Source organism: Oncorhynchus keta, chromosome 30 (genome assembly GCF_023373465.1).
Source record: "Oncorhynchus keta strain PuntledgeMale-10-30-2019 chromosome 30, Oket_V2, whole genome shotgun sequence".
Classification (NCBI taxonomy): Eukaryota; Metazoa; Chordata; class Actinopteri; order Salmoniformes; family Salmonidae; genus Oncorhynchus; species Oncorhynchus keta.
Genome location: NC_068450.1, coordinates 52892100 through 52919913, shown reverse-complemented (window position 1 = coordinate 52919913; position 27814 = coordinate 52892100). Strand labels below are relative to the sequence as shown.

Below are 27814 nucleotides of genomic sequence, written 5' to 3'. Positions count from 1 at the left end.
CCTGAGCCGCCAGAGTCTCCCATCTGTCCTGAGCCACCAGTCTGTCCTGAGCCACCAGAGCCACCAGTCTGTCCTGAGCCGCCAGTCTGTCCTGAGCCGTCAGAGCTGCCAGGACCCACCAGAGCCGCCAGTCTGCCAGGAGCCGCCAGTCAGCCAGGATCCCCCAGTTAGCCAGGATCCACCAGATCCGCCAGTCAGCCAGGATCCGAAAGAGCCGCCATTCAGCCAGGATCCGCCAGAGCCGCCAGTCAGCCAGGATCTGCCAGAGTCGTCAGCCAGTCCGGAGCTGCCCCTCAGTCCGGAGCTGCCCCTCAGTCCAGTGGGGCCCTTTAGTAGGGTTGCCAGTCCTAGGTTGGCGGCGAGGGTCACCGTTCCTAGGAGACCACAAAAGCGGACTAAGACTATGGTGGAGTGGGGTCCACGTCCAGCGCCAGAGCTGCCACCATGGACAGACGCCCACCCAGACCCTCCCCTATAGGTGGGGGGGGGTACTGTCACACCCTGACCTTAGTATTATTTGTTTTCCTTGTTATTTTGGTTAGGTCAGGGTGTGACATGGGTGATGTATGTGTTTACCTTGTCTAGGGGTTTTGTATGTTTATGGGACTGTTTCCTTTCTAGGTAAATTGTATGTCTATGGTTGCCTAGATTGGTTCTCAATTAGAGGCAGCTGTCTATCGTTGTCTCTGATTGGGAACCATATTTAGGCAGCCATATTATGTGGGTACTTTGTGGGTGATTGTCTATGTCTATGTTAGTTGCTTGTGTCAGCGCAGTTCTTATTATAGCTTCACGGTCGTTATTCGTTTATTGTTTTGTATTCCGTGTTCAGTGCTTTCTTTAATTAAAACATCATGAACACATACCACGCTGCATTTTGGTCCGCTTCTTACGACGATTGTGACAGGCAAGGGATAAAAATACAATAAATAGAGCTAAGAACAGGCAAAATCCTAGAGGAAAACCTTATTCAGTCTGCTTTCCAACAGACACTGGGAGACAAATTCACCTTTCAGCAGGACAAGCAGGACAAAACTCAAGGCCCAATATCTACTGGGGTTGCTTACCAAGACAGCGTTGAATGTTTCTGAGTGGCCTAGTTACAGTTTTGACTTAAATCGACTTGAAAATCTATGCGAAGACTTGAAAATGGCTGTCTAGCAGTGAAATAGTAATTTTTAAAAATAAATTTGAAATAGTGTGAAAATATTGTACAATCCAGGTGTTCAAAGCTCTTAAAGACTTAATCGCTGCCAAAGGTGGTTCTTACATGTATTGACTCAGGGGTGTGAATACTTATGTAAATAAAAACATGTTTTCTATTTGACATTTTTTGGTATTGTAATTTAATCCATTTTAAATTCAAGCTGCAACACAACAACATGTGGAATAAGCCAAGGTGTATGAATACTTTCTGAAACTGATACTTTCTGCACTTTATGTGACGTAGTAGGCAATTTTCTGCTTTTTACTCGTGAGCACTACCTTCAGAACTACTGGCTCAAAGGTATACAACACTGAAATCAATAGGGATTATCAACCACCAAAACCACACAAGATTCCAAAGAGAATTATATTAGTCTTTCTCTCTGTTTCTCTGTCTATCTGTCTGTCTCTCTCTCTCATGTAGCCTCGTAGGAACAATGAGTTATTATAAAGTTGTTACACAAAAAATAATTACACAACAATAACGATATTAGGATCAATAATGACATTGAGCATACTATTAAATAGTAACTTATTTATAGCTCCAATCAGCATCATTACAGATTCAGAGACTATACGATTAAATGTTGATTAATTCGTTTAGCCTCCGTTTCCAGTGTCCACCCCCTTGATGACGTCGGCAATCTCCAAGCCCCAATTTGAGCAGAGCACTTTACAGAGCGATCACTCTTGTAAAGGGAGCTGTAAAAGAGCAACGTCCGAAGCCAGTTCCCGAAGTTTCGGATACGTTTTGGGACGTGGTCAACATTTTGGTTAGGTTTTCAACATTTTGATTAGGTGTTCACAAGCCCTTGTAAGGTATGTCAAGCTTCTGAACTATTTTACGTTTCGTTAAACGAGATGCCAAGATACAGTAGGCCTATGTATGATAACCCATTAATTGATGAAGCACACAAGTCATCGTATTGGGTTTCCGGTACTTTCTGAAGTCATGTCTTACTTATCGTATCCATTACATAATGTGCAAATGGTTGTATTCATGTGAAATTAATTTAGAAGTATTTACCATACTGCTGAATAGTATTTTATGAAACGGCTGTTTGAATATCGCAAATAGTCATAACTGACACCTCATACCTCACCGTTGACCATGTGTTGCCTCCTACCACAAGAGCTCATGCTGTGAAACAATGTGGAGAGTGTTGCCAAATCATTAATTTTCATCAGCATCATCATCGCAATTAACATCACCTATATAATATTACTACTATAACATAGTATATAAATATAGAACTATAGAAACCATCATCACGATCATCATTACTCATATTTCTCTTGTTACATGTTCTCCTCTTCCTCCATTCTTTATTAGCAGAACATATATCATGTTTGTTGTAATAATGAAGGGATATGCTCCTAAATAACACTCATTCATTTCAAGGAGAAATAGAAAGTAATGAATGATGAGATATTCCATCTTATAACATTCATTAACCCTTTACTGCAGTGGGCTAAATCAGGGTTGGTAGTCTTAAACAAATCTACTTTGAAACAAATGTATACACCTCACACACATGGTTATGGGCTTAAAAAAAGAAGACACCTGTACCATGTCAGATATAGAGTTGAAATGTATTGAATTTTGATTTTGACTCCCAATATTACACTTTATATACACCACAGAAGACTGAAACATAACAAAACCGTTTGACACAAACATGCTCGATTTCCAGCTGTTTAAAATAAAATAAAAGTTTATTAATTATGAAATTATGAAAAATATTTACAACATTTCACCCATGGCCACTGGTCATTTGACTGCAGGAAAAGGCTACGCTAATTGGAGTCTTTTAATACCGTTTTTGATTTGTTTGACAGAAAATGGTTTTGAAGCCAGGCCATTTGTCTTCAGTATTATTTTGGTAATTACATATTCATAGTGTGTGTGTGTGTGTTTTGTGTGTGGCAGCAGAACAGCATTGTTGTTGTTCTTGGGAGGCCCTTGTTGCCTTCCTCCCAGACTGCATTAGAAGTGGATCAGAGCTTGGGACTGAGACGGGAACGTGGGTAGCTGCCTGCCTGGGAAGTGAGAGGATTTTAGGCTTATCAGATGACCTTATTCACAAGGGATGCATCCCAAATAACACCCTATACAGTGCACTACTTTTGACTGTGCACGTCATCGGGAATAGGGTGCCATTCGGGATTCAAGCCAAAGGTTCAGGAGGTGTTGGGAGAACATGCAGCGCTCACTCACATTTGACATGCCCGTCACGCTTACCCTTTACTGTTGTCACTCAACATTGTGGGCCTTTGATTCAAATGAATGTATCAGACTGTCATATGCCGGTCCTTCCCAAGCATAGTTATTATTACACAAAATGAAATACCTTGCACCCCATTATATCAAAGCGATTCAAAATCCTTGTTGATAAACCTGCGACGGGTGCAACAATAAATGATCACAATAACATAGTAACGGCACCTTTCTCGACTCTCGTGACCTTATTAAAGGCAGTTGAATGCTACAGTATGCAGCTTAGCTCTGCCGTCTCGCTGTGTGACATCAGACACCGTTCCATTTCCTGCTTGAGATGATTTAAACCAGAGGGTTTGGGGGATTCTAAGTTACAGCAGGAATGTGAGCTGAGAGGTACTCTGCTGTAGGAGACCGGAGACCTGCCTGTTGTTGGTCTGTTTCCCATCAGAGAAGCATTTCCTCTCGTCTTGTCCTCCTCTCTTCTTCTCTTCTTCACTGCATCTCTTCCTTCCCGTTTTCTTCTCTTCCTCATCTTCTTAATTAATGCGGCGAGAAAGAGGAATACGAGGGTTTTGGTTTCAGAAGTCATAAGAGAGAAAAAGCTTAATATCGTTTTTCTAGCAAGTCTATCTGTTTGGTTACCCAAACAACTACTATAGCTATCTTGTAAACTTGCTAGCTATTTCAGTGGATGTTGAATCCACTTGTATCCACACATGAACACATTTTTAGCGTTCTCTGGAAAATAATGCAACTCGTTTTGCTACTCTCAGGGACATGGTATGACAAAATATCCTAGCGCGTAAAAATATATAAATTGGAACAGCCGGTAGGGAGTTTGACCTCCCAATATAGGTGATTTCAACATTCAAATTATCTTCCTCTTCACTTTTTCTCCTGCCTTCTCAGAGCTGTAAAGAGCAAACAGTGTCAAAGTCCTCAATACCCTCAATCCAGCCTTCCCATTAAAGGCTACAGGTAGCCTAGCGGTTAGAGCGTTTGGCTGGTAACCGAAAGGTAGCTGATTTGAATGCCAAAGGTGAAAAATCTGTTGATGTTCCCCTTGAGTAACGCACTTAATCCTAATTGTTTCAGGGGCTGTTGATAATGGCTGACCCACTCTCAGGGGGAGTTGAGATATGCAAAAATAAAATGTCACATGTGTATAATACACACTTGTACATGTGTGAAACAAGACCAATATACATTTGTATTATTAGAGCTGGGAGAGGCTTGGGACCTCACAATATGATATTAACAGAATACTTTGGTGCTGACAAGATATGTATTGCGATTCTATATGTATTGTGATTTGATACTATGATTGTATTGCGATTCGATGTTCCAAACATATGTCTGTTGCAGAGGGACAAGAGAGTTTTGAACTGTCATGGCAATATAAGTGCTGAAAACAAATGGTCTTCCTGTTTAAAAAGAAGATGGAGGACAAGCTATGAATGAAATATTTTTTGGTGCAGGACAGGTACAGCCAACTAGTGCAAAAATAATATTGCAATATTGTCCAAACAATACCATACGATATATATAATAGCCCAATATGTAACTGCATAGATTTTTCCCCCGTCACTAATTATTATTTACCAGGCTACAGCACAATAACCTCTAAATAAACATCTACATGATTTTCAATGTTTGGTACACAGAGTAAAATATAATTGAGGGAGAGGTTTGGGAGGGGCACAAACAGCTATTCATTCATTACTATTACCTATTACTGTCTCATTGGAGTTTCCTTGGAAGCTCGTCTCCCTTCTCTGCTAGTTTGTCTGGTTCAGTACAGTATAATGATGCACACACATATGCTACACTCTCTCTTGCTCTCTCTCCCCCTCTTGCTCGTTTTCTCCCCCTCTCGCACTCTCTTGCTCGCCCTCTCTCTCTCTTGCTCGCTCTCTCTCTCTCTTGCTCGCCCTCTCTCTCTCTCTTGCTCGCCCTCTCTCTCTCTTGCTCGCCCTCTCTCTCTCTTGCTCGTTCTCTCTCGCTCTCTTGCTCGTTCTCTCGCTCTCTTGCTCGTTCTCTCGCTCTCTTACTCGTTCTCAGTTTCTTGCTCTCTTTCTCATTCTCTCGCTCTCTTGCTCGTTCCCTTGCGCGCTCTCTCGCTCATTCTCTCGCTCTCTTGCTCATTCTCTCGCTCTCTAGCTCTTTCTCTTGCTCATTCTCTTGCTCTCTTTCTCTCGCTCTCTTGCTCGTTCTCTCGCTCTCTTGCTCGTTCTCTCGCTCTCTTGCTCGTTCTCTCGCTCTCTTGCTCGTTCTCTCGCTCTCTTGCTCGTTCTCTCGCTCTCTTGCTCGTTACCTAGCTCTCTTGCTCATTCTCTCGCTCTCGCTTTCTCGTTCTTTTGCTCGCTCTCTTGCTCTCACTCTCTTGCTTTCTCTTTCTCGCTCTCTTGCTTGTTCTCTCGCTCTCTTGCTCGTTCTCTCGCTCTCTTACTCTCTTGCTCGTTCTCTCACTCTTGCTCGTTCTCTCACTCTCTCTCACTCTTTCTTGTCACCTCGTTTTCTCGCTCGTTCTTTTGCTCTTTCTTGCTCGCTCTCATGCTCGTCCTCTCGCTCTCTTGCTCGTTATCTTGCTTGCTTTTTCTCACTCTTGCTCTCGCTCCCTTGCTCATTCTCTCTCTCTTGCTCATTCTCTCGCTCGCTCTCTTTCACTCTCTTGCTCGTTCTCTTGCTTGTTCTCTTGCGCTCATACTCGTCCTCTTGCTCTCATGCTCGTCCTCTTGCTTGCTTTTTCTCGTTCTCTTGCTCATTCTTGCTCTCTTTCGCGTTCTCTTGGTTTCTTGCTCGTTCTCTTGCTTGCTCTCTTGCTCATTCTCTCGTTCTCTTGCTCATTCTCTTTCTCTCTTGCTCATTCTCTTGCTCTCTTGCTCATTCTCTTGCTCTCTTGCTCTCTTGAGCTCATTCTCTTGCTCAATCTCTCACTCTTGCTCGTTCTCTCGCTCTCTTGCTCGGTTTCTCGCGCTCTTGCTTGCTCTCTTGCTCATTCTCTTGCTCTCTTGCTCATTCTCTCGCTCTCTTGCTCATTCTCTTGCTCAATCTCTCACTCTTGCTCGTTCTCTCACTCTCTTGCTCGGTTTCTCGCTCTCTTGCTTGCTCTCTTGCTCATTCTCTCGCTCTTGCTCGTTCTCTTGCTGCTCTCTTGCTCATTCTCTCGCTCTAGCTCTCTCTTGAGCTCATTCTCTTGCTCGTTCTCTCGCTTTCTCTCACTCTTGTTCGTTCTCTCTCGCTTGTTCTCTCACTCTCTTGCTCATTCTCTCGCTCTCTTGCTTTCTTGCTCGTTCTTTTGCTCTCTCTTGCCCGTCCTCTCGCTCTCATTCTTGCTCATTCTCTTGCTCTTTCTCGCTCTCTTGATCATTCTCTCTCTTGCTCGCTCTCTTGCTCATTCTCTCACTCTCGCCCGCCCTCTCTTGCTCATTCTCTCGCTCTCTTGCTCATTCTCTCGCTCTCTCTTGCTCTCTTGCTCATTCTCTCGCTCTTTCTAGAGCTAATTTTCTTGCTCATTCTCTCGCTCTCACTCTCGCTCATTCTCACTCATTCTCTCTCTCTTGCTCATTCTCCCTCTCTCTTGCTTTCTTGCTCACTCTCTTGCTTTCTTGCTCACTCTCTCGCTCTCTTGCTCGTTCTCTTGCATGCTCTCTTGCTCATTCTCTCGCTCATTCTCTCGCTCTCTCTTGCTCATTCTCTCGCTCACTCTCTCTTTCTCGTTCTCTTGCTTGTTCTCTCTTGCCCACTCTCTCTCTTGCTCATTCTCTCGCTCTCTCTTGCTCATTCTCTCGCTCATTCTCTCGCTCTCTTGCTCATTCTCTCGCTGTCTCGCTCTGTTGCTCGTTCTCTCGCTCGGTTGCTCGTTCTCATTCTCTCGCTCTGTTGCTCGTTCTCATTCTCTCGCTCTGTTGCTCGTTCTCATTCTCTCGCTCTGTTGCTCGTTCTCATTCTCATTCTCTCGCTCGTTCTCATTCTCTCGCTCTCTTGCTCGTTCTCATTCTCTCGCTCTCTTGCTCACTCTCTTTCTCATTCTCTCGCTGTTTTGCTCTCTCTTGCTCTCACGCTTGATCGCTCTCTTGCTCGTTCTCTCACTCTCTCTCGCTCTCACTCTCGCTCATTCTCACTCTCTTGCTCATTCTCTCTCTCTCTCTTGCTCATTCTCTCTCTCTCTCTTGCTTTCTTGCTCACTCTCACTCTCTTGCTCGTTCTCTTGCATGCTCTTTCTTGCTCTCTTGCTCATTCTCTCGCTCTTGCTCATTCTCTCTTGCTAATTCTCTCGCTCTCTCTTGCTCATTCTCTCGCTCTCTCTTGCTCATTCTCTTGCTCGGTTTCTCGCTCTCTCTTGCTCATTCTCTCGCTCGCTCTCTCTTTCTCGTTCTCTTGCTATCTCTTGCTTGTTCTCTCTTGCCCCACTCTCTTTCTTGCTCATTCTCTCGCTGTCTCGCTCTGTTGCTCGTTCTCTCGCTCTGTTGCTCGTTCTTTTGCTCTCTCTTGCTCGTTCTCATTCTCTCGCTCTGTTGCTCGTTCTCATTCTCTCGCTCTCTTGCTCACTCTTGCTCATTCTCTCGCTGTTTTGCTCTCTCTTGCTCACACGCTTGATTGCTCTCTTGCTCGTTCTCTCTCTCTCTCGCTCGCTCTCTTGCTCATTCTGTCTCTCTTGCTCAGTCTCTCCCTCTCTTTCTTGCTAATTCACTCGCTCTCTTGTTCTCGCTCTCTTGCTCATTCTCTCGCTCTCTTGCTCATTCTTTCTTTCTCTTGCTGGCTCTCATTCTCTTGCTCATTCTCTCTCTCTCTCGCCCTCTTGCTCATTCTCGCTCTCTTGCTCATTCTCGTTCTCTTGCTCATTCTCATCTCTTTCTCTCTTTCTTGCTCATTCTCTCGCTCTCTTGCTCCTGCTCTCTTGCTCACTCTCTCTATTTCTTGCTCACTCTCTCTCACACACACCCACCCACCAAGTGAAACAGTCTGAAGCCCATTAGTTGTCAGATAGTTCCATTAGCTGAGAAACAACTTTAGTTAATTATGATGTTGTGTCACAAATACATTTAATAATCGGTGTTTGAGCTTCCTGGAAGGCTGCTTTCTTAAAGAGCTCCTTTATCCTTCCCTCGCCTAAGGCATGACTTCAATATCAGACTCCTATAGTTTTCTTATTAGTTGTTTCCAGGGAGAAAATTAATTAATGAACTAATGCTAATGAATGCAAATTATTCAGCGGTTGACTACCATACCCATGTCTTCATGTGCAGATAACTTCTCTACACCAAAGTCTCGGGGTGGATATCAATAACATAGTACTGTTGGTTTTAACATTAGAATAGGAGGTCTATGCTGACTAAGGTCTAATGGTGAATGAAGTATAAGTCCTTACTGTTTTACTGCAGTATACAGAACTAAACCCAATTCTGATTTACTTCAACAATAAGCTTTCTGTGGTCTCAAATTAAAGGAACCTACAGACTTATCATTCACGTCTAAGAGTCTCGTAAATAATTCTGATAATATATTACTTTTTGTTTTGTATAGTGATTAACAGCCTTGTTTTTGACAAAGTAATTAGCTTGTCAGTGAAGCAGGACAGAATAATGACATTGGCATGAATCATTAAGGTGAAGGTATACATACTTACAAAATGCTAAAAGAGGTTATAAATAGTTTAGAAACCATTCATGTTTGTTTATAGATGAGTTGTAAACAGTTGTTACACATCATTTGAAATTGTGTGTACTGTAACTGTTATTGAGAAGGCCTGGTTGCTTTTACATAGACTGTCTTTTTGACAGGCTTCTAATAATTCCTATAATGACCACAAATATTTCTAGGAGCCAAAGTTGTAGGCATATGCTTAATGTTATTGCTATAAAAATGGGGGACAGAGAATCTTTGAGAAAATGCTAATTAAAGTAGCAAGTCGGTCAGGGATTAGAGAACGCTGCTGTGGATTTAATTAAAGTGTGTTAAAGTCTCTGCTCCCTCGCGTGTGTTTACGGAACGGTTTGCTGAAACAATATACCCCCTTCCCACTTTGTCGGCTAGATTAGATGAGGACCTTCAAAATGTATTGATGGAAATGAGGCATTTCAGAATGTATTGACGGGAGAACTCTGTGTGTCTCATAAATAAATGATATTTGATTGCATTTTGGATTGTGATTAACAGCCTTACTTTTGACAACGTAGTTAGCTCGGAGGGGAAAGTTTGGATAATGCTGCACAGCCATGAACTGAATTGAAGATTGAAAGCATCTCGAGAGATCTCGATCTTACGAACATTGAAATAAGATTGAAATAAAGATGTAAAACTTTCCAGTGCACTATGGAAAGCATCTACAGAGACTCAGTGACAAGTGGCTTCTGGTTCCAATTCATCATGTCTGGCTGTGGTATCTGTGGATTCATCTCAGAAAGGATCTCACAGCCAGTGTCTGCTATTTATCTTGGTGCAGAACATCGACTAGCAATCTGACCCGGGTGTTGCATCAAAGTGGATGACAGTCTGTTTTTTGTCAGTCGAGCTTTATTGATCCTCACATCCATGGACTGTCACTGTCCCCCGAGCTTAGCTAGCTCCCTGGCAAGGGGGAGGAGAAACAAACAGGTTACATTGAGCCACATATTTTCCTCATGGATTGAGAGTGGGAGTGAAATCTCTCCCTGACATCTCTGGGGACTTTAGTGTCTCTGAACTAAACCTTTTAGCTTTTAGGCCAGGGCTGTAAGGTTCACTGCAATGAGGTGTAGTGTAGCACGCTACCCCTCCTGCTTCCTGTGCGAGAGAAAATGCTGGAATCAAGAATATGGTCTCACTCATATGAAAGTGCTCTCGCCCTGAGCTCAACTGACAGTGTGTTTTGAATTATGGATTGGCTAAATGTGAAATCACGAGAGAGGTCTTTGAGCTAGTTTGTTGTAAATACGGGAAGCTGTGTGACATGGCACATGGTACTGCAATATTTGCTTGCTCTATACACATTGCATATATTTGAAATGTTACATGTGATATAAAGTCAAATTACACTAAGTCACATCCAAATTATTGTCAAGACAATAGCTATGTCAAGGAAGAAACCTATCTGACCTATCTAGTCTGCGCTTACATTTTTTACTGAACATTGTACATATGAGAGGGTTTAAGAAGAGAATGTCCCATGATTTCCTGTATGTCTATACCCCAAGTGATTCACTGTCCCTCCCTGAGGCTTTATTGCTTTGCAAAGCAACAGAATGAGATGGAAAATATGCAATTATCATCTACAACTGCACACTGAGATACAGAACACAGAATTAGCAAGTGCAGGCATATTGAGGACACCTATGACTGTAAAGTAATTGGAAAGGTGTTAAGATAGCAGAAGACCGACTGGGCACAGACGTCAATTCAACGTCTATTCCATATTAGGTCAATGTAATTTCATTGAAATTACTTTGAAATCATGTTGACTCAACCAGTGTGTGCCCAGTGGGATATGAGTGTCATAAGATGTTAAACTGTCCCATGGCGGGGTGCACTGCTCAAAATGTTTATTCTCTTCACAGGATAGTATTTTGCATCTGCTGGAATCTATTCATTTTTGTCCCTAGCCAAGACTGTCCCCACTTCCTACTGAATCAAACCATGTTGTACATTGTGATGATTCAATCATTTATGGCTCTTACAGGAATGGCTCAATCACAGCTAATGAAGATGTTCTCATTTTTGTTTCCTTTAGTCTAGATACAATGGAGAGCTGCCAAAGACTGAATATCATAATTGGAGAAATGGAAGAGTAGTAGTGCGACTGCAACTCGGGCAATTCGCACCAAAATGGCGGCCCACCGGATCATCAGAGTGACCAACAGTAACCATGTTCTCCCTCGCTGCAAATCGGAGGGCACGCTCATTGATCTCAATGAAGGGCTCTCTGAGGCTAGCCTCACAGATGTCAAAGGTGAGGATTCAATACTGACTAATGTACCAGACAGTTATTCATCCCTTTAAATATATATTGATTTGAATGCAAATTGAGGATGAATTGAGGATGTTTATGTGAATTTCTGATCTTCCTTTTCTTTTCATGCAGTGCCTTCTTCCAGTGCCTTACGGCTGGACAATTCAGCTTCCTTTGTAACTGCTCATGAAGTAGTCGCCATCAAGGATTACTGCCCGTCTAGCTTTACCACTTTAAAGTTTTCCAAAGGTGACCGGCTTTATGTGATGGACACGTCGGGTGGAGAGTGGTGGTATGCCCACAACAACACAGAGATGGGCTACATCCCCTCAGCATACGTCCAGCCCATCAACTGTAGGAACTCATCGCTCAGTGATAGTGGCATGATAGACAATCTAGGGGAGTGTACAGAGGAAGGGGCTAAGGAGTTGGATCTCCTAGGGGAGTGGACAGGGGTGTCCGTTAAGACCACTCCTTATTCGCCTTATTTTAACAGCAATCCCTTCTCCCTCCATACGTCCTCCACCAACCCCTTCATCAACAGTGGTCATCTACATGGTTCTCTGGACCAGAACTGTAATGAGAGGGGAAGGTCCACGGACCTGTTAGTCTTTGACTCCCTGGCCTCCCCAGTCTCCCCTTCGGGACCTAACTCTACCTCCAGGACCACCATGATCAATGGCTTCAGTAGCTGCAACATATTTGACATGATGTCAGCCACCAGCCCCAACCAGGACTTACAGGTTTTACAGACACTGCGAAGGGATAACCCATTCTTCAGGAGCAAGCGATCATACAGTTTATCGGAGTTGTCCATTCTACAGACACAATCCAACCCCCCCTTGCCTTCTTCCGGGTTCTTCACCGGCCTCAAGGCTCCCTCGCCAGAGCAGTTTCAGAGCAGGGAGGACTTCAGGACTGCGTGGCTAAACCATCGGAAGCTGGCCAGATCTTGCCATGATCTGGACTCTCTGGGGCAGAGCCCTGGTTGGGGACAGACTCAGCCGGTGGAGACCAACATTGTCTGTAAACTAGACAGTTGTGGAGGGGCCGTTCAGCTCCCAGAAACCCAGATCAGCATCCATGTCCCTGAAGGACACGTGGTTCCTGGAGACACCCAGCAGATCTCCATGAAGGCCCTACTGGACCCTCCACTGGAGCTGAACAATGACCACTGCTCCACAGTCAGCCCAGTGGTGGAAATCAAAATGTCCAACATGGAGACCAAGTCCTTCATCACTCTGGAGATGACCGTGTCCGTGACGGTGAAGAAAGACAGCGGTCAGGTAGCCGAGGTGCTCTGCGTCCGGAGTGACTGCAAGGAGGGACCCTATATAATCATCCCACATGCTTACCTATACAAGGACACAGTACAAGTCCAGTTGGATAACTTGGAGCCGTGTATGTACGTGGTTGTAGTGGTGCAGGCCCAGCACGTCAACCTTAATACAACTGTATGGGACAATGTGTTGAAGAAAGTCACCCTGGGTGTCTATGGGCCCAAGCACATCCACCCTTCGTTTAAGACAGTCGTGGCCCTATTTGGGCATGACTGTGCCCCTAATACCCTACTGGTGAGTGAGGTGGGGAAGCAGGCCCACTCCTCCCCGCCAGTGGCGCTCACGCTGTGGGGGAAGCATCAGTTTGTCCTGGGTAGGCCCCAGGACCTTCAGGTTGGCCTATACTCCAACATGTCTAACTATATGATTAAGGCTAATGAGCAAACCAGGATGATTCGGGCCTTCCAGGTCAAACTGGGGAAGGTTAGCCGACTCATTTACATGATCACATCCAACAACCCTGAGGACATATCAGACTTCACCTTGCAGGTCCAGGTCAAAGACGGCCTGGATTGTATCCTGGCTCAGTTCTGCGTCCAAACACCACAACCGCCTCCGAAGAGTGGAGCGCGGAACACTGGCCACAGGCGGTTCCTGAAGAAGAAAGAGGTGGTGGGTAAGATTCTTCTGTCACCTCTGGCCATCACTGCCAAATATCCACAGTTTCAGGAGCGCTGCATCACCAACCTGAAGTTTGGCAAGTTGCTCAAATCTGTGATCAGGCAAAACAAGAGCACATACCTGTTGGAATACAAGAAGGGAGATGTGATCGCCTTGCTGAGCGAGGAGAAAATCAAACTACGAGGACAACTGTGGACCAAAGAGTGGTATATTGGATATTATCAGGGAAAGACCGGTCTTGTTCACGCGAAAAACGTTCTGGTTTTGGGGAAAGTCAAGCCTATTTATTTCTGTGGTCCGGACCTCACAACAACCATGCTAGTGGAGCAGATTCTGAAGCCTTGCAAATTTCTCACATACATCTACGCCTCTGTGAGGACAGTACTCATGGAGAATATAGGGAACTGGAAGACCTTTGCAGACGCACTGGGATATGGAAACTTACCTTTGTCTTGTTTCTGTCGGACTGAACTGGACAACGAGCCTGAGAAGGTTGCCTCGGTTCTGGAGAAGCTCAAGGAGGACTGCACTAACATGGACATCAAGGAGAGAAAGACCTTCCAGAAGGAACTCATGACAGTACGTTTGTGTGTGTGTGTGTGTTTGTCTCTCTCTCTCTGATGCGTGTGTATGTGTGTTTGGAAACCGCTCGTCATGCACGTTGTACCTCTTAGGCTGTAGAAGCTATTCAAATGTATGGTTCAATACAGAAACCATATCAAAAAGGTAAAGAAATAGGAAATTCCACTTTCTCTGGAAATGGGTAGCGCTTCTATGTTTATTCCCTATTTTCCATCAGCAGCAGATGTTGACATGGTGTGGAGGCAATGGAGGCAATGGGCTGTGATGTACTGTGAGATGGGGGGGGGGGCTGATATTTTACTGTACTCAGGTTATTCAGTCACATGTGCCTTAGGAGTAGGCCTACTTGTTGGGAGAATAAGTGTGCTGTGACTTACAATGCACAAAAACACAGCTACATCACCTCCTTCAGTGCAACTCCCGAGACTGAGACACAAACAGAGACGACAATATCCTGAGAGATTCTCCTCAAAGCAGGCAGGGTTGCTGTTGTGACCAAAAGTGTTGACTCAACATGCCTCCCACTTCCTCTCCAGTCACCCTTTCCAAGTTTTAGACAGAAGTGCTTGGTAATGTAACTATACCCCGCATTGCAACAGTTACAAACAGGCAACAGTTGTTTGAATTTTGGATCTGTGGAGAAATTGGATCTGTCTGGGAAAGTGAGGTTGATGTCCTTTTCACAATGCTTGCTTATGCAAGCCTCTTATCAGTCAGAGCTAGCATATATCAGTTTATTTTGGTATGAAATATAACAGTTGTTTATGCCAACAATGGTATTTTGATCAAAGGCAGGCTAGAATACAAAAAAGCAAACATCTTTTTCTGCCAACAGACATGATAAGCTGATGATAGGCTTTAGGTTTGTGCAAATATTGCCACTGCTGGCTACTGTACATACAGTAGACAAAGGAATGAGGATAGATTGGTCTCTGATAACAATGATCCATGCCCAAAGCCCTCATACTACCCCTCACACACACACACTATTTATGGTGACACACAGATCCGTTTACTGTGCCCCCTAGCCTGGGAGTAACCTAACATAGCAGGCATAAAAGAAAACACCTGAGTGGAGTTCCCACATCTGGTTTTCAGTGGAAGAGGAAGTTGAATGAGCTGGATCCCTGAAACCTGGAGGCACCTGGCTGTTGGCAACTATGCTAATGGTGTCCTGGAGGCAGTGCCTGAAATAGATCCATGTCTTATCTTTTGATTCCAGCCAGTCTTGATAGCCTGCAAGCCACAGTAGAGACAGAGAGTGTTGTTGCCGATCCTGATCAGGCCAAGAAACATCAGATATAAACATCAGTGACACAACTGTTGGTCCATACTGGTACATTCGAGCAGGATCTTGAGGACCATTGATATTGCTGCGCTGCAGTCTACATAATATGCTGCGTCTTACGTTGATCCTCCGGTTGTTGCAGGAATTTTCCCGCACAGCAAGAAGTAATGTATTCAAGGTTTTAAAAAGCTAGTAATTTCCTTGATTTGCCCTAAACCAAAAAAAAATTACCAATTGCTCTGCATTTTTTCCATTAATTATATTCCACATAACAATTCACATTTCCTGTTGCTACAAGATTATTTATCTGCGGTGCGAAACTGGCTCAAGTTAAGATATGGGATCTGTATATAGGTTTGTGTGGGGGAGATGGTTGTATAAAGGTTTGTGTGGTGGGAGATGGTTGTATAAAGGTTTGTGTGGTGGGAGATGGTTGTATAAAGGTTTGTGTGGTGGGAGATGGTTGTATAAAGGTTTGTGTGGTGGGAGATGGTTGTATAAAGGTTTGTGTGGTGGGAGATGGTTGTATAAAGGTTTGTGTGGTGGGAGATGGTTGTATAAAGGTTTGTGTGGGGAGATGGTTGTATAAAGGTTTGTGTGGGGAGATGGTTGTATAAAGGTGTGACAATATTGCAGCACTTTATGTCATTATAGTGAGAGTCTATGGTGAGAGTCTATGGTGAGAGTCTATGGTGAGAGTTTTGTGGTCTTTCTGTTGTTCTGTAGCCTTTCCTCAAATTTAGTAATTTGCCCTTTTAGTGACCTTAATCTCACACAGTATTAATAAATTATCTGGACTAAAACTGTTAATCAAAAACTTTGTGCAAAAACTCAACTAAGAAGCTTTAAAGCTCAGGTAGTAGGCATTGTTAGACAGAACATAACCATGGTTAGGTCATATGTTTATCTGAATTAACACAAACAAAAAATACAATACATGACCAAAAGTATGTGGACATCTGCTCGTCAAACATCTCATTCCAAAATCATGGGCATTAATATAGAGTAGGCCCCCTCCTTTGCTGCTATAACAGCCTCCACTCTTCTGGGAAGGCTTTCCACCTGATGTTGGAACGAGATGTCGACCGATTAATCGGAATGGACGATTAATTAGGGCCGATTTCAAGTTTTCATAACAATCGGAAATCGGTCATTTTGGACGCCGATTTTGCCGATGTAATTTTTTTTTTATTACACCTTTATTTAATCTATATTTAACTAGACAAAGTCAGTTAAGAACACATTCTTATTTTCAATGACGGCCTAGGAACAGTGGGTTAACTGTCTTGTTCAGGGGCAGAATGACAGATTTTTACCTTGTCAGCTCAGGGATTCAATCTTGCAACCTTAAGGTTAACTAGTCCAACGCTCTAACGACTTACCTCACGAGGAGCCCGCCTGTTACGCGAATGCAGTAAGAAGCCACGCTAAGTTGCTAGCTAGCATTAAACCTAATCAATCATAATCACTAGTTATAACTACATATGGTTGATGATATTACTAGTTTATCGAGCGTGTCCTGCGTTGTATATAATCGATGCAGTGCGCATTCGCGAAAAAGGACTGTCGTTGCTCCAACGTGTACCTAACCATAAACACCAATGCCTTTCTTAAAATCAATACACAGAAGTATATATTTTTAAACCTGCATATTTAGCTAAAGGAAATCCAGGTTAGCAGGCAATATTATCCAGGTGAAATTGTCTCATTTCTCTTGCGTTCATTGCATGCAGAGTCAGGGTATATGTAACAGTTTGTGCAGCCTGGCTCATTGCGAACTAATTTCCCAGAATTTTACGTAATTATGACATAACATTGAAGGTTGTGCAATGTAACAGGAATATTTATAGTGATGGATGCCACCCGTTAGATAAAATACAAAACGGTTTGGTATTTCACTGAAAGAATAAACGTCTTGTTTTCGAGATAATGGTTTCCGGATTTGACCATATTAATGACGTAAGGCTCGTATTTCTGTGTGTTATTATATTATAATTAAGTCTATGATTTGATAGAGCAGTCTGACTGAGCGATGGTAAGCATTCATTCAAGCATTCATTCAAACAGCACTTTAGTGCGTTTTGCCAGCAGCGCTGCGGTTTATGACTTCAAGCCTATCAACTCCCGAGATGAGGCTGGTGTAACGATGTGATGTGAAATGGCTAGCTAGTTAGCAGGGTGCGCGCTAATAGCGTTTCAAACGTCACTCAGACTTAGAGTAGTTGTTCCCCTTGCTCTGCATGGGTAATGCTGCTTTGAGGGTGGCTGTTGTCGTTGTGTTCCTGGTTGGAGCCCAGGTAGGAGCGAGGAGAGGTACGGAAGCTATACTGTTACACTGGCAATACTAAAGTGCCTGTAAGAACATCCAAAGGTATGTGAAATGCAAATGGTATAGAGGGAAATAGTCCTATAATTCCTATAATAACTACAACCTAAAGCATCTTACCTGGGAATATTGAAAACTCATGTTAAAAAGGAACCACCAGCTTTCATATGTTCTCATGTTCTGAGCAAGGAACTTAAACGTTAGCTTTCTTGCATTGCACATATTGCACTTTTACTTTCTTCTCCAACACTGATTATTTAAACCAAATTGAACATGTTTCATTATTTATTTTAGGCTAAATTGATTTTATTGGTGTATTATATTAAGTTAAAATAAGTGTTCATTCAGTATTGTTGTAATTGTCATTATTACAAATACATTTTTAAAAAATTGTCCGATTAAATCGGTATCGACTTTTTTTGTCCTCCAATAAATCGTTATCGGAGTTGAAAAATCACAATCAGTTGACCTCTAGTTGGAAAATAACTGCGGGGACTTGTTTCCATTTAGCCACAAGAACATTATTGAGGTCGGGCACTGATGTTGGGCGATTAGGCCTGGCTCGCAGTCAACGTTCCAATTCATCCCAAAGGTGTTTGATGGGAAGGAGGTCAGGGCTCTGTGCAGGCCAGTGAAGTTCTTCCACACTGATCTCAACAAACCATTTATGTGGACTTCGCTTTGAGCACAAGGGCATTGTCAGGCTGAAAAAGGAAATGGGCTTCCCCAAACTGTTGCCAAAGTTGGAAGCACACAATCATCTAGAATGTCATTGTATGCTGTGGCTTTATGATTTCCCTTCAATTGAACTAAATGGCCTAGCCTGAACCATGAAAAACAGCCCCAGAGCATTATTCTTCCTCCACCAAACTTTACAGTTGGCACTATGCACTCGGGCAGGTAGTGTTCTCCTGGCATCCGCCAAACCCAGATTTGCCCGTTGGACTGCCAAATAGTGAAGCATGGTGGCGAGCTTTACACCACTGGTGATCTTAGGCTGTGTGCGGCTGCTCGCCCAGGAAACCCATTTCATGAAGCTCCCGATGAACAGCTCTTGTGCTGACGTTGCTTCCAGAGGCAGTTTGGAACTTGGTAGTGAGTGTTTTAACCGAGGACAGATGATTTTTACGCACTGTACGCTTCAGGACTCTGAGGTCCCGTTCTGTGAGCTTGTGTGGCCTACCTCTTTGCAGCTGAGCCGTTGTTGCTTGTAAACGTATCCACTTCACAATAGCACCTACAGCCAACGTGGAAAGCTCCAGCAGGGCAGAAATTTGACAAACTGACTTATTGGAAAAGTGACATCCTATGACGGGGCCACATTGAAAGTCACTGAGCTCTTCAGTACGGGCCATTCTACTGACAATGTGTGTGTATGGAGATTGTATGGCTGTGTGCTCGATTTTATACACCCGTCAGCAACGGGTGTGGCTGAAATAGCTGAATTCACAAATATTAAGGGGCGTCCACATAGTTTGGTATATACAGTGTAGCTGATTATTATATAAAAGTCGCTAAATAAAAGATAACCGAGATTAGCACTTCAAGCTAAGTGGCCTATGATTCAAATTCCTCACAAAACGTTAATTCACAAGTGTGACCACCACAGGCATAGCTCTGTCTAGCCTACACAATGCTGTGCTCTATGGGCTTTAACACCCTGCCTTCCCCTTTTTTCTGAGTCGCTAGCATGGTCTGACAGGTGTCGTCAGTTGAAATGTGAGGAGAGGAAAGGAGACATTGGTCAGGCGAGATAGCAGGCCAGGGGGGAGACCAACGCAAACTGACACCCACTAAGAATTCTCAAAGTGATGGATGGTGTTGCTCAGGTAGCAGACAATTGAAATGCCATCCCACTGCTCGACACTGAAATTGTTCCCAACGGCCAACCAGAAAGACCGAGAGAGACACCTGCAGATTCTTTATTTCTTTAGAGGTCGATACCGATTATTGGAGGACAAAAAAGTCTATGCCGATTCGTCGGTCGATTTTTTAAATGTATTTGTAATAATGACAATTACAACAATAGTGAATAAATACTCATTTTAACTTAATATAATACATGAAAATCAATTTAGCTTCAAATAAATAATGAAACATGTTCAATTTGGTTTAAATAATGCAAAAACAAAGTGTTGGAGAAGAAAGTAAAAGTGCAATATGTGCCATGTAAGAAAGCTAACGTTTAAGTTCCTTGCTCAGAACATGAGAACATATGAAAGCTGGTGGTTCCTTTTAACATGAGTCTTCAATATTCCCAGGTAAGAAGTTTTAGATTGTAGTTATTATAGGAATTATAGGACTATTTCTCTCTATACCATTTGTATTTCATATACTTTGACTATTGGATGTTCTTATAGGCACTTTAGTATTGCCAGTGTAACAGTATAGCTTCCGTACCTCTCCTCGCTCCTACCTGGGCTCCAACCAGGAACACAAGACAACAGCCACCCTCAAAGCAGCGTTACCCATGCAGAGCAAGGGGAACAACTACTCCAAGTCTCAGAGCGAGTGACGTTTGAAACGCTATTACCGCACACCCAGCTAACTAACTAGCCATTTCACATCACATCGTTACACCAGCCTAATCTCGGGAGTTGATAGGCTTGAAGTCATAAACAGCAGAGCTGCTGGCAAAATGCACGAAAGTGCTGTTTGAATTAATGCTTATGAGCCTGCTGATAACTACCATCACTCAGTCAGACTGCTCTATCAAATCATAGACTTAATTATAATATAATAACACACAGAAATATGAGCCTTAGGTCATTAATATGGTCGAATCCAGAAACTATCATCTCGAAAACAAGACGTTTATTCTTTCAGTGAAATACGGAACCGTTCCGTGTTTTATCTAACGGGTGGCATCCATCAGTATAAATATTCCTGTTACATTGTACAACCTTCAATGTTGTCATAATTACGTAAAATTCTGGCAAATTAGTTTGCAATGAGCCAGGCGGCCCAAACTGTTGCATATACCCTGACTCTGCGTGCAATGAACGCAAGAGAAGTGACAGAATTTCATCTGGTTAATATTGCCTGCTAACCTGGGTTTCTTTTAGCTAAATTAAATAAAAAAATATACTTCTGTGTATTGATTTTAAGAAAGGCATTGGTGTTTATGGTTAGGTACACGTTGGAGCAACGACAGTCCTTTTTCGCGAATGCGCACTGCATCGATTATATGCAACGCAGGTCACGCAAGATAAACTTGTCACGCCTTGGTCTTAGTATTTTGTGTTTTCTTTAATTATTTGTTCAGGCCAGGGTGTGACATGGGTTTATTGTATTGTCGTATTGGGGTTTTTGTAGGCATTGGGATTGTGGTTGATTAGGGGTGTGTCTAGTATAGGCTTGGCTGCCTGAGGCGGTTCTCAATCAGAGTCAGGTGATTCTTGTTGTCTCTGATGGGGAACCGTATTTAGGTAGCCGGGGTTTCACTGTGTATTTCGTGGGTGATTGTTCCTGTCTCTGTGTAGTGTTCACCAGATAGGCTGTAATTAGGTTTTCACGTTCCGTTTGTTGTTTTGTATTTGTATAAGTTATTTCATGTATCGCGAGTCATTCATTAAAGAACATGAGTAACAACCACGCTGCATTTCGGTCCGACTCTCTTTCGACAAACGAAGAATGCCGTTACAAAACTAGTAATATCATCAACCATATGTAGTTATAACTAGTGATTATGATTGATTAAGTTTAATGCTAGCTAGCATCTTACCTTGGCTTCTTACTGCATTCGCGTAACAGGCGGGCTCCTCGTGAGGCAGGTGGTTAGAGCGTTGGACTAGTTGACCATAAGGTTGCAAGATTGAATCCCTGAGCTGACAAGGTAAAAATCTGTCGTTCTGCCCCTGAATAAGGCATTTAACCCACCGTTCCTAGGCCGTCATTGAAAATAAGAATGTCTTCTTAACTGACTTGTCTAGTTAAATAAAGATTAAATAAAAAGGTGTAATTTTTGGGGCAAAATCGGCGTCCAAAATTACCGATTTCCGATTGTTATGAAAACTTGAAATCGGCCCTAATTAATCAGCCATTCCAATTAAATCGGTCCACCTCTAATTTCTTATTTGAACCTTTATTTACACAGGGTGTCATATTAAGACCCAGGTATTTCAGTCCAAGCAAAATTCTTGCTTGATAAATTGCTCTTTGCTAAGAAGCTATTTTTATTTATTTTTGACCATTTTAATTTAAAAATGTAAAATCATCTTTCAATATGAAATGTAGTCAATCTTTAAAACATGAAAAATGTCATAAATAAATACAAAATTAAACAATAAATACTTTTAATAAATTGTGTGTGTAGTAAGACACTGACTTTGTACAGACACTTTTGACAAATAGATACGGCAATGATTTTAGTCACCACTGCCATCATCCTATGTACTGTACACACCATTAAATATAATGACTGAAAGTCACCGTTGGGCCTACTTTCCCCATTTCAAACTAGAGAGAGGTTTATAGACTGCTGATGTAGAAACTTTTTCCTCACATATAAAGTCCCTGGTTGACTTTAATGAGCTTGTTGTTACTGAGTCCTTGTTACTTTGTTCTTCCCTCTCCTCTCTCCCCTCCCCTGCTGTTAGTCTCAGGGACACTGTGTGTGTGTGTGTGTGTATGCATTTGGCGCTTGCCTGTGTGTGTGTGTGTGTGTGTGTATGTATGTATGTATACGCTCCTTTCCCTGCCTTTTAAATGCAGGGAGAAGAGCCAGACAGGCTCATTTGGAATGACGCTTAGAGAGATAACTGCCTCAGAGCTCTGAGGCACATGGTAAATTTGAGCTGTCAGTCATGTCTGTCAGGGCTTTCCCCCAGTGGACATGTGGATCAAGTCAGAGAAGGAGTAAGCCTCCACACCCACATTTTTGAAAGATGTCCCTAAAGCTTCCTCATTTTCATCAGCCTGCCTACCACTGGCATTCAGGTGCCATTCTCTGATTGGATGGGACACTGTCTGAGTGTGCCTGTGCGCAGGCATGTACACACACACACACACACACACAGGATACACTTCAGAAAATTTCAGCGAGTTACGTAGTTTTATCATAGGTTTAGATTAAGAGTTGAAACGAGAAGTAAACGTGAATGGCATGAGGCCTTTTGGAATTGGAAGGTTTTATAAGGATCCATTGCACGCCATTGCACTTGTGCAGGAGGCCATTCAAAAGAGCTGGATTCCTTTTTATACAGTTCCTCTCTGAAGATAAAGATAATGGAATATGACATTATTAGCTATTGGTTTCATGAAAGAGTTCTGCATGAACCATAGTACATTATCACAAAGTTTTTGGTTTGCTCATGTTATGGGATATAACTTAAGCAGCATTTAAGCGTTGTTTATCTGCTGCCATGGAATACCTGACCCAACTCCTCAGCACTGTATGGGAAAATGACATGTCATTTGGTTTTGAGGTTTTCATGACAGGAAGTGATTGAAGGATTAAGAGGATAGATGTTGAGTTAAGAGGTTTTAAGAGACAGTGATTTAACTAATCTTCCTTCTGGATGAAGGCTAAATGTCATAACTGTGACATGGTAACTAGAGTTGCACTCCAAATGGCACTCCATCATAGGGGTTTGGTCAAAAGTAGTGCACTATATAGGGCCCTAAAACTCAACTCTGGACCTCAAAGCCAGTTCCACACCATTAAAAAAAAAATTCACCTCTAATCAGGAACTGATTTAGATCTGGGACACCAGGTGTCCAATTCATTATCAGATAGAACAGAAAACCAGTAGGCTCTGAACCTCGTAGGGTAAGAGTTGAATACCCATGATATATGGTATAGGGAGCCATTTGGGACTCACACTAGTAACTACGCTACCATGTTGACTCCTTGGCCCTGTCAGACCGGTGCCAGATGTTGTGAATGACACAGCATTAGGTCTGTGACTGAACTGAGCCACTCCATTGTGTCACTCACAGTTGACTCAGTTGGCATTGTTGGCAGACGGCGGTAGAAGCCGGCCCAGTAACCAGACAGATGGTGGTGATGGTGGAAGTTATGCTGCAGTCCTGTTCGAGTAACTTTGACAGAAATGTGAGTCCTGATACAGCAGTCAGCCCAGGACAGAGGCCAGCTCATTAAAACAGTGGTGTTCAGAGTCGGGCCAGGTGGCCAAGGTGACTGGAGTAGCACTGAAATTCTTTGAAGACAGTGTGTGTGTCCCGGTAAGCACCCTATTCCCTATTTAGTGCCCTACTTTTGACCACGGCCCATAGGGGACTATATAGGGCAGTGTTTCCCAACTCGAGGCCTCGAGTACCCCAACATAACTCGTTGTTTTTGTAACCCTGGACAAGCACACCTGATTCAAGCCCTAAATGAGTCCGGGGCTACAACATAAATATACGCTGTTGGGGGTACTGGAGAAACACCGATATAGGGAATAGGGTGCCATTTGGGATGCAGAGGTCACTCAGCTCCCAGTTTGACAGACCAACATATGGATTTGAGTGGTATGAGCTCCACATGCCTCATTCTCTTTCTGCGAAGCAAACACATGCTGGCTCTTCTATTTAGATACAGTACTGTGCAAAATATAGATAGTATGCCTGCCTCAGCAGATCCTGTCAAGTTGCAGGCAAACTCTCCAAAGGGACTTTGAAGTGGGAAAAAAAGTTTATGTATGAACTGTTTTGTAAGATATAGTGGTGAAACATATGCAGTCTCTTATTGGCAGGCTTAACTGGTTGGCTCTGACTTCTAAACATGAGTTCCTGTACATAAAACATATTGTTTTTATTGGGTTGTACTTTCCATTTTCCTTTGATATTATATAGCCCTCATGGGTTGTAGCCTACACAGTGTAGACATGCTGTATGGCAGCCCACCTCCTCATGGGATCCTGATAGGCTTGATTTGCAGTCTCCCTTTCTTTCATCCCCTGTTCGTCTGTGGTGTTTCTGGTAGAGAGAGGAGTGGATTACTAGTGTATTTTCCCTGGCCTCCTGGTTTTATTGTCATTCAACACATATGTGTGTCTGTGTGGTAAGACCCAGAGAGGCTCTTCTGAATGCTATAATTCATCCTCAGACTTCACAGCAGGCTTTGTTAAAGAATAGGGAGGGATAGTGTAGCCGTAGTTAGAGATGCAAATGTATTGTATCAAGACAATACCCTGGCCCCCTAATGCTGTTCCGCCCCACTCCTTTCACCATGTCTGGAGAGTCATGTCTTCACACCCCTTTAATGGCGAACACTATGTGACACAATGCTGTGTCATTGCTGATCCTTGGGGTGTGTTGTTGAACTGTTGTCTCATAGCTAAATGTCGTCTTCCGTCAACGACCTATGCCCCAGGAGGAATAAAAAGCTTGAATTAGTAAATCAAGTTGTCTTTATGTGGCCTTTCTTCTAGGCCCTGTTGAAGATGGACTGCCAAGGCCTGGTGGCCAGGCTGATCATGGACTTTGTCCTGCTGACCACGGCCGTGGAGGTGGCTCCGCGCTGGAGGGAGCTGGCGGAGAAGCTGGCCCGGGTGAACAAGCAGCAGATGGAGCAATACGATGCTCCGCACAGGGACAAGAACGGCCTGGTGGACAATGAGGTGAGATTATCAGCCCATTACATCTAGATACTGTAAGGTTTACTGGGTTTGACTGGTGTTGGCTGCCTCAGACCTGTAATAAAATGGATGTGAGAAAATGCTAACCCTGCTATCAGTTTCTTGTGTGCAATGTTCTTTTATATTAGCCAGTCAGACTTGACCTTAGAAGCATTTGGAATGATTCTCTGTCCCCTCTGTTGATCTTGAAGGGTTTTATGAGTACTTTGGATTGATTGATCGGTTGTTCTATAACAGTCGATTGATTGATTGATTCTATGTTGACAGTCAATGTGGAAGCCAGCCTACGACTTCCTGCTGACCTGGGCGGCCCAAATCGGGGACAGCTACCGGGACGTGATCCAGGAGCTGCACCTGGGCCTGGACCGAATGAAGAATCCCATAACCAAGCGCTGGAAGCACCTCACCGGAACACTCATTCTGGTCAACAGCCTAGATACGTTACGCAGCTCTGCCTTCAGCCCTGTAGGACAGGGGGACTATGCCATTTGATCTGTACCCATCTACATCTGAAATGGCATCCTATTCCCTACATAGTAGTGCACTAGTTTTTGCAAGAACCTGGTCAAAAGTAGTGCGATATATTGTGAATAGTGTGCCATTTAGGATGCACACTGAGTCTCTGGAGCTTGGCACTATGGATCCTGCAGGACTACTACTGGTCTCCTCCAGCCCTCAGGATGACCAATCAGCAATCACACCTTGACCATCGCTGTTATACCAGGAACTTTCAACTCTTGACCCTGCTCCCATCCTCTTGCACAGGACTACAATGGTTTGTAACCAGTAACCACCACTTCACACAGAGCACATGTTACTGTAGGTCCATTTCTCTGGCGGGTTAAACACTCTCATTGGAATTTACAGTAGATTATTATTAAGCCACAATATTGATGTGATTTCATAATGGTTGATGTTTCAATACATTTCTAAAGGGTGGTTTTTAGTCTGTATTGTCTTTTGCTACACATTTTTTTCTACAGAAAGTGACATAAGCACTCATTTTTATGTCTTCTTTTCACTAAATATATATATATATATATATTTCAAATGAAAAATATACAAAAACTTGATTTATGAAGTGCATTATACGCAATCACTTCTGATTTCTATTTCTATCCCCCTTATGTGTTTCTGTGCTGAAAATCTGTTTTTGACTGCTCTTTGTACTTTTTGCTTGCCAAAACAGTTAGGTGCTAGCCTAGATCAGTTTATTGTTCTACAAAAAAGTATCATCATTTCAGAATAAACCCCCTTTGGTTAGTTTCCTCTATGTTCACTTTAGGACAAGATGCGTGCCACAAAAATCTGAAGAATAATTACATCATGTATCCAACAAGGATCTTTCCTCTTTGTTTTCTGAAAATTTAAATGCAGAATTACCTCACGATATGGTCTCTTTATTTCATTTGTTTTAACCGGCAGTAACGGAATGAACAATTATTTTGAGGAATTCAATTAGATGTGATGGTATAAATGGTTTGGTATGTTTTGTGAATGCAGATTAAATGTTAATAGTATTATGTGCATAGTTAAATGGTCACACTGGTCTGTGACGGTACCGACTGACAAGTTCTGCACTTCGATGCCTCTATTAGTTGTTGTCTTTACCTGTTGGTTCATATTAACTCAATAAAATGGCTGACAATTCTAAAGTGCCTCTGTCAGGCAGTGTGCAGCTTTCATGGTCGGAATTTGTGTTCCCGTGATTCTACATTCACAGACATTATTAAACATAATTTGTCTCAGTATGGCCCTACACAAAGGAGCACAGTGAAAGAGTAGCCTAGGCTACTAGCCTAGTGTTTTCTGTGGAGGAGGTATTGGACTCTTGGGCTAGTGGCCAGTTGGCTTGTTTGCTAATTTAAAGCATTCCTAAGCATTTGCATCAGGCTGATTCATGAGATCAATCTCATACTGTAGATAAATAACACAATTAATTGTAGACTTGCGATAGGAATCCATTTTTTTTGTTGCATTTCCATAAAAATATGGACTTTTAATGAGGTAACTGATTAATGAATTCAGCTAAAACAATTCTGGAATTAATGAAAACAAAGATATTATAATGAACAACAAATCACAGTAATATATGGATGGATTAAATACTGTATGCAACAGGATCTCACAAACTAATTTCCAGTCTTGACGTTCGTCCAACTTGCGCCAAGGTCTAATTGTGAGGCTGCAGTCAAACGTCAAATTATGCCGTCAAAAAGTGAGATTGGGTTGCAGACGCTCTTATCCAGAGCAACTTACAGTTGGTGCATTCATCTTCAGACAGCAAGGTGAGACGACCACATATCAGTCGTAGTAAGTAAATTCTTCGTCAATAAGGAAGTTATGAGCAAAGACAGTGCTAGTAAGACAAGTGCAAACATTTTTTTTTTGGGGGTGAAACAGAAAAAGGGTTCAATAAGGGTTCTTGGCCCGTCCCCATTAGAGACCCCTGTTTGGTTCCAGGTAGAATTATTTTGGGTCTGAACGTCTGAAACCCTACACTTAAAAATAAAAATGATTCTTCCGCTGTTTCCATTGGGGAAGGGTTATACGTGGAACAATAAACGGTTCTATTTGGAACCAGAAGGGTTCTTCAAAGGGTTCCCCAATGGAAACAGCCGAAGAATCCTTTTTATTTTTAAATGTAGGGTTTCAGACGTTTTCGGAAGATGGACGGGGACTCTGGTGTCCTAGCACCAGGGGGAAGCTGGTTCCACCAT

At 42.9% G+C, this 27814-nt stretch overlaps 1 protein-coding gene across 1 annotated transcript; it reads left to right on the top strand.

The window, feature by feature from the left end:
- The first annotated feature begins 1869 nt into the window (after positions 1-1869).
- On the top strand, positions 1870-26761 carry LOC118363703 (SH3 domain-binding protein 4-A). The gene is made up of 5 exons (XM_035744848.2): positions 1870-2025; positions 11136-11354; positions 11487-13894; positions 24888-25076; positions 25362-26761. The coding sequence occupies exons 2-5, from the start codon at positions 11231-11233 to the stop codon at positions 25584-25586; spliced, it is 2946 nt and encodes a 981-aa protein (XP_035600741.2). The 5' UTR covers positions 1870-2025; positions 11136-11230; the 3' UTR covers positions 25587-26761.
- Positions 26762-27814: the final 1053 nt, after the last annotated feature.

Excerpts from the sequence above, each read along its gene's own strand:
- LOC118363703 (XM_035744848.2), top strand. The coding sequence starts at position 11,231 with ATGGCGGCCCACCGGATCATCAGAGTGACCAACAGTAACCATGTTCTC. Across the intron at positions 11,355-11,486 it reads TAGCCTCACAGATGTCAAAG|TGCCTTCTTCCAGTGCCTTA; the intron begins GTGAGGATTCAA and ends CTTTTCATGCAG. Across the intron at positions 25,077-25,361 it reads ACGGCCTGGTGGACAATGAG|TCAATGTGGAAGCCAGCCTA; the intron begins GTGAGATTATCA and ends CTATGTTGACAG.